The sequence below is a fragment of the Triticum urartu genome, chromosome 7A (genome assembly GCF_056163025.1).
Source record: "Triticum urartu cultivar PI428250 chromosome 7A, HENAU_Tu73, whole genome shotgun sequence".
In the NCBI taxonomy this organism is placed as follows: Eukaryota; Viridiplantae; Streptophyta; class Magnoliopsida; order Poales; family Poaceae; genus Triticum; species Triticum urartu.
This window is the reverse complement of record NC_141879.1, coordinates 29,151,167-29,158,127: the sequence shown is the minus strand read 5'-3', so window position 1 is coordinate 29,158,127 and position 6,961 is coordinate 29,151,167. Positions and strand designations below refer to the sequence as shown.

General features: G+C 46.4%; 1 protein-coding gene across 1 annotated transcript; it reads right to left on the bottom strand.

The window, feature by feature from the left end:
* Window positions 1–808: 808 nt before the first annotated feature.
* LOC125523395 (Haloacid dehalogenase-like hydrolase (HAD) superfamily protein) lies at window positions 809–4,129 on the bottom strand. Its single transcript, XM_048688432.2, has 9 exons — window positions 3,847–4,129; window positions 2,615–2,888; window positions 2,419–2,501; window positions 2,128–2,211; window positions 1,971–2,046; window positions 1,749–1,821; window positions 1,568–1,641; window positions 1,275–1,368; window positions 809–1,155 (listed from the first exon to the last, which is right to left on the bottom strand). The coding sequence occupies exons 2-9, from the start codon at window positions 2,841–2,843 to the stop codon at window positions 1,089–1,091; spliced, it is 780 nt and encodes a 259-aa protein (XP_048544389.2). The 5' UTR covers window positions 2,844–2,888; window positions 3,847–4,129; the 3' UTR covers window positions 809–1,088.
* Window positions 4,130–6,961: the final 2,832 nt, after the last annotated feature.

The following is a 6,961-nucleotide window of genomic DNA, read 5'->3' as shown; positions in this document are numbered from 1 at the left end:
CTGTGAGAGTGTTGCATGCTATAGTGGCATGTTATGCTTCGGGAGAGGAAACAAAAAGATCCACCAGTTCACTTGTGGAAAATTACTTCACCAAAGAATCTCCTTCGGGACATACGGTAATTTTGTTACTTGATCTTTGGATGATCTTACGCATGTGTTGGAGCTTCTTGATGAGAATACGACGCTTTCGTTGGAAGACAAAGCCCGGGACGTCTACTTCTCGATTGATGCCGATGCTATATCGTGCACAAAACAGCCACGTCAGGGATGGCCGTGATGATGTACATCTGGCCTGTATTTTGTTTGTTCTGCGTATAGAATGATGGTGCAAAATATTTCTGCTGATGTCAGGTCACCCGGGAGCTCAGATGGCGATTGCGGAGGATTTTGGAATTCTCAATGGAAACCAAATGTAGTGCCTAAAATCCGGGTGTTCTAGCAATTCAGCGCGCCGCGACAATACAGCACCCGTAGACCTTAAGTTTTTGCCTTGAGTCTTCTCCTCTTGTCTTGTGATCTTGTAATGGATGACACATGGTTTCATCTCAGCCAGCAAAACATTTGTGGCTGACGATGCCATGTGTCGGTTGTTATATACTTGATCAATCTTGACAACACTACACGTATACATACATACATACATCAACTTTGCGGAAAAAAATACTTGGTGAAAACGAAAAAGTTAGTGCATCAATGCGTCCAAATTAGTCTAATATATGCGCGACCACACTTATATACTTGATCAATCTTGACAACACTACACGTATACATACATACATACATCAACTTTGCGGAAAAAAATACTTGGTGAAAACGAAAAAGTTAGTGCATCAATGCGTCCAAATTAGTCTAATATATGCGCGACCACACACCAAGTCGGCGATGAAGATGATCATTAGGGCCGAAAGCCGAGAAGTATTTGCACATGTACCACGAGTAGTACCATTCTTCTCGGCGCTTATTACAAGGACGTCAACAGACCGTGTGGAGAAACAGATTTACTTGGCAAAATCGCAACTGTTATTAGGGCCCCTTAGCAATCAAATGAACGAATCAGGCAAACAGAGACGATGCCCTGTGCTCGCTCATCATGAGCGTTTTGCTACGATCCGGTGTTGTATCTCAGAAAATTCCTTCACATCTTCTCCCCACAGCCTAAAAATGGTCGACATCAGTAATTTTTTTATCCTTTTCTTTTTGTCCCGATAAATTAATAATACCCGATCCTATTGAAACATTATGTCTGCATGGGGAAGAAACTAAAAATTGCATACCAGCACTCGAGTCCAATAGCGTTAGCACCCGCCTTGTCTGCAGTTTCATCATCTCCTACGTGTACTGCATTTCTGGCTTCCACGCCAATTTGTTCTGCCACACAGGAATAGGAGAACTAGTTAGTGCATAATTTAGTCCTAAGAAGCAAATTATGTGCTGAAGCTTCTTGTTGTGGGTGTCGCTCAAAGTAATTACGCTTCAGAACAAAGGTGTGTCCAGAATCACGCTTACTATTGTTACACTTCAAACAAGTATATAAAACTTAGCTTGAACGAATTAAACTCTGCAATACCTAATGTTATTTTGAAGATCTCTGGAGCAGGTTTCTCATATCCAACCTCCGATGATACCACGATGGCATCAAACCTGGACAGCTCAAGATCATTTAGTGCATGGCCATTACTCACAGGAAAACAAAACCAATCACAATGAACCAAGATCGAGGTATTTCGACAGTAGTGGTGAGGACTTACATATCTGAGACGTTGAGATCCTTGAGCAACTTCCTTAGCCGTGTGTCGAAGTTAGATACAACGGCTAGCTTAACTGAAATCAAGACATTATTATTAACATGAGCCATCTGTACAGATTAATTAGGGTCATACAAGAGTCTCAATGGGGATTTAAAAATCAACTTGAAGCAAACTAATGAATATCATAAAACGAAAAAGAAGAAGATACATGAGCTGTATGACCTCCAGCATCTTTTAAATCACGCAGTGTTCTGTAAGCTCCATCAGGCAGACGCCATGCATCTCCATGTGCATAGTACTAACAGATAAGAACAATTCATTGTTAGCTACATTATACAAGCAGCGGAATTCAGAGGAAACAATATCAGTCTTGAGATACCTGATATACTTCTTCGAAATAATTATTGTTTGTGCAGTCAGTTGCTTCCGCCACAACAATCTTCCAGAACGGTCGCCCATCACCCTGACATGACAAGCCAGTCCAGCATATCATCCCCTCAACAACAATCATGCCACAGTTCCGCAGTCTAGTACTCCCTCTGTAAACTTATATAAAATCTTTTAGATCACTGAAGTAGTGATCTACAAGATCTTATATTAGTTTACAGAGGGAGTATATATGTAACATTGCTATTTTGTGATGCAATTATATTCCGCCCACGGGGGTTACCTGGTACCTGAGTGTCTTGGGCCATGGCGCCGAGAAAGCCCGCTTGAATCCCTCCATGATGTACTTTTCGGACTTCATCACACCTGGAGAAGAACGACGAACAGCACAGGTCCTTAGCGCACACCATGTGTCCAATGAAATGGCCGAGCGAGACACGCGCGGAAACAAAGCCGGTATTTCTGGGGGATGTCCGAACCATATGGACGGCCGAGGGTGGCGTACGTCTCGGCAACTGGCTGCGCCAACTGCAGCAGCGTGCCACCGGCGTCGAGCAGCAGCCCACCATACGCCGGTGGCCGCCCCTGGCTCCCACCCCCCGCGGCTCTGCGCACACGACGCGTGCGGGAGGAGGAGAAGGAGTGTCGGAGGGCGGCCGCTGGGTGCCGCCCGAGGAGGAGGGGGCAGCGCATCACCGCGGCGGGCATCTCGAGAAGCTCTTGCTGGGGAGATGAAGGTTGTGTTTGGTTGAGCTGTGAATTCCAAAAAAAATCTGCTGTGAGCAGAGAACTGTGGGAAAGCTTGAAGTCGTTTTGGCTGAGACAACTGTGAAAGTATATATTTTGTTGGGATCGTCGGTAATGCCACTAAGGCATGAAAAACTGTCTAGATGCTAATTGACCATAAAGCAGTAATTTGTACACCAATTGACATTTCATTGATCATTTTGAAAATTAAAATAAAAAGCATGGTCAACAACTATTTTCTTTAAATGATGCACACGTATAAATAATATAAATAGAGAATGACACCATAATATATTACTACGAAAGACATGGATCATGCAAAATAATATGGTTGACATGATGATGTCCTCCATCAGCATAGCAAACATATCTTCCTCTCGCACAACAAGCATCAGCTACTCTGATATATCATCACTCACAAAACTAGAGCATAAAAAACGTTAAACAGGGGAGACGAACATGATAATAATAAAGTTAAAAGAATATAACAGTTAGCCAAAGAATTGGTTGAACTTTCTTTCGGCAACATCGTTCTGATGATAAGCAACAAACCATATTCAGAGAAGGCTGTAAGAAACAGATATCTTATTCAGGCTACACAAGTTGCACAGGCTTGTTAAAGAAAATTTGTTTCTGCACAGGTATCTTATACTGAACAGCATAGGAGCATCATCCGTATAACGACCACAAAATTCATCTGCTAGCTGCAGTAAGAACAGTAGAAAGTTGTGGATCTATCCTGGTGGGTGGTGACTCCTGCCATGCTAAACGATACAGAGTCTGGCAATTTCAACATGTGCTGTATGTTGCAGAGTCTTTTTCAGTACCAGCTCGAACACAGTAATCATTGACACATACTACTCACAAACAACTCCATCAGTAAAAATCAGGACAAAAAAAAAGATAACAGAAGAGAGCATGCCACGGGAGGGGAGGGGAGGGGAGGGGAGGGAGCAGGGCGGACCGGAGGAGAGGAGGGAGGAGCGGCTGGTGCAGCCGGACTCGTGGGCGAGCCCGTTCGAGCGGGAGCTTCCGGGCGACAAGGGCAAGCTCCTCCTCGGCCCCAATCCAGCCCCGGAGAAGAGGGAGGCGGGAGGGAGCGCGCGGCGGCGTGGCTCCGGGCGGCGGACTTGGGCGGGGGCGGCTCTTCCGGGGAGGGAGTCGCTGCTGGGCGGGAGGGGATGCTCCGGGGAGGCAGGCGGCGTCGCTGGTAGAGGCTCCGGCCGGATGGGCGGCGGCGCGGCGGAGGCTACGAGAGCCAACGGACCCTCCTCCCTCCTCTCAGTCCTCTGTTCGTTCGCTCGGGGTGGATTTGTTTTTTTTTTTTACGTTGGCTCGGGAGGCCCTGTTCGTTCAAAGAAAAAAAACCAAAGATGATAAGGAGCGAACGTTAGGTGGAAACTGTTTATAGAGCGAACACCTCCATGGTGTGTTCGATCCCACGGCGTAAATCTTAACACGGTGATATCGTGGCGTCCCGATTTCGCCCTATTCATCCTTCGAGTAAACGACACAGACCCTCTCACATGGTCGTGCTTTTTTTTTTAAGTAACAAGACTTTATTAATTGCAAATAACGATTACAATGTCTATACAACAAGAGAGATACAATATCACATGACGTGCTAAGTTACACATGATTACACCCAATATGCAAAGGGAACGGACCATTTCTTTTATCATCCAATGGACATCCAATGGCACCTGGCCTTTCTTCTTTTTCCAGCTTTTCTCCTTCTCAAGACCGCCGCACGGGCCGTAAATCAAACCGCCTACAATCACCACCCGTTGCCGGGGGCGCTCCCGCGCAGCCTCTCGCCCTGCCCTCCCCGGAACGGCCCCCCACTGCTGATATTGCCGCCGGCCCCCGCCAGTTGTCTAGCCCTGCTCACGTCCGGGTTTTACTATGGCGAAGTTGCACCACCACTATCCTTCGCGCCCACCCCCTTCCCTAAGATAGAAGATGGTGGGGCGCAGCCTGTCAACGAGCTCCTTCCTTCTTCCTCCCCTCCGGCGATCTCAAAATCAACTGGCCCATTAGCTAAAGCCACTCGTCTGACGTTTAGCTAATTCATGCGCGAGGTATTTATCAACTCTCATGACACACATAGTGCTCGTAGGAGAGAATTTGGTGCCTTATGTGTGATGATGTCGTTGATGATTGGGTAACAGATGGATCAGTTCTCTGCATCTGGTTGTAATTCTTTAGCAATCATGTTATAATCCGTCTCCTGAATGACAGGACGATAACACATAAACAACCAATAGAAGGCAGCCCAGGAAGAGCAGCATGTGCCTCCGTTTCTTGGATGCACGAGCATGGGTTTATCCGTCGGCTTAAAGAAAAGAACGGCACACCCAAACAGCTAGAGATGTTAATTAAGCTATACAAGAAACAACAGACGTGGTATTGGTCGGAACTCGGAACTGAAGATCATTCTGAGTATAGCTGAAGACAGCCAGAAAACTAGGAATGCAGATTTTTTGAGCTTATGCACCCGGATCGCCCTATCCTGGCTCCTGGCTCATGGCACTGTACCTGGCTCTTGATATGCGCAGCAGTTAGGCCTGCTGTTCTGAACCGATTACCGTGGCAGAATGTGTTACGGTCGCTGGTCTCATAGGCTCTGTGTACGTTATTCTTTTCTGCCACCAAAATATGGACGCACACCCGAGAGTCTGATGCCGCAGAAACACTTCTTCCTCCAAAGCCACCATATATACCTCATCTCCTCGACTTGTCCGATGGGAAACGCCATAGCATCTCGCCCGGCTGCGGCGTCGCAAGATCAGGTACTGACCCGCGCGCTCTTGCAACATGTACACCGTACCCCTACTCCAAGTAGAAATTGTTTAGTCAATAATCTTACCTGATAATAAAGGGGCTATTGCTTTTGTCGGTACGTCACAGTAATTTCCCTCAAAGTTGCCATAAATTACCCAAGATGCCACCCATAAGTAAAGAAAAACAGTTCGGTTTTATTTTAAAATCGCTCCTGGGTTCCGTTGTTCTTATATATTCCTGTTTCGAGCTTATCTAAATTTTTCGCCTGTTCTTCTCTTCCTCCTGGCAGCTTCATACCTGTTCCCACCTCCCGATGACAAAAAATTATGCTGTAATTTGCCACAGTACAGCAAAAAAAGAAATAATGCATCAATAATGTCCCGATGACAAACCTTCCGGCCGGGGATCCGCTCTCAATAAAGCTGCCCACACATGGGAGTTGCAGTACAGAAATCAAGGACCGGGGTGATCTAAAGTACTGTCCTCAGTGCCTAATCCAATGGTGAAACACACATAATTACCACGGTTATAAAAGTACTCCACAAAAAATTGTATATGAACTGCCATGGGACAAGACGTCCCAAGTAGTATTAAGCTTAACTTGCAGGCACACATACAAATTGCAAGTCAAAGACGATTTGTGCCGTGGATATGTGCAGTTTGAAACAGTACATGTAGATCCCATGTGAGTACGCCGGGAAGATGTGAAAACGTGCACATGCATTTGGTCTTATCTGGTGTGTGTGAAAACGTGCACATGCATTTGGTCTTATCTGGTGTGCGCAGCGCCGCAGCGGTCAGAGGGAACAATGCCCTGAGTTTGAACAGTGCCTGACCCTGTAATCCCCTGGGAAAGTAACGGGCAGTGGCATTTTACGGACGGGGCTGACTCAGATCCCTAGGAGCATGGACGCTCAGGATAAGGGTACCGGGGTGCGTAAGCTCTCTTGAATGATATCGAGAAAACTAGGGAAGGGCCATAGCTTGTAGTCGATGACAAGTAGCTGGAGTTGATCTTCAACTCGAGGAGTCCTCCATACCTGGCTTGTAATGACAAAGGAAGCTGGTTATTTTTTGCATCAACCTAGTTACGTGGCTTGAAGGATTTGGGCCTGTGGTGTGGTTACCTCCTCTGAAATCAAGATCCTCCTTGCGGGCTTGCTTCAGGATCTGAAATCACCAAAACAATGTCATGGCCTGGTGAGAGCAGGGAATGCAGGCCAGTCTTGTTATTGAAGCCTTCTCAAGAGCAAGCCGGTGAACCTGCAAGTCAAGTCGATGCTAGAATTATTTTG

Bases quoted from the DNA above. Each gene is read 5' to 3' on its own strand.
- LOC125523395 (XM_048688432.2), bottom strand. From the start codon at position 2,843: ATGCCCGCCGCGGTGATGCGCTGCCCCCTCCTCCTCGGGCGGCACCCA. The intron at 2,047-2,127 runs GTATCTCAAGAC...CTTATCTGTTAG, and splicing joins ATTTCGAAGAAGTATATCAG to TACTATGCACATGGAGATGC. The intron at 1,642-1,748 runs GTAAGTCCTCAC...TGAGCTGTCCAG, and splicing joins GATCTCAACGTCTCAGATAT to GTTTGATGCCATCGTGGTAT.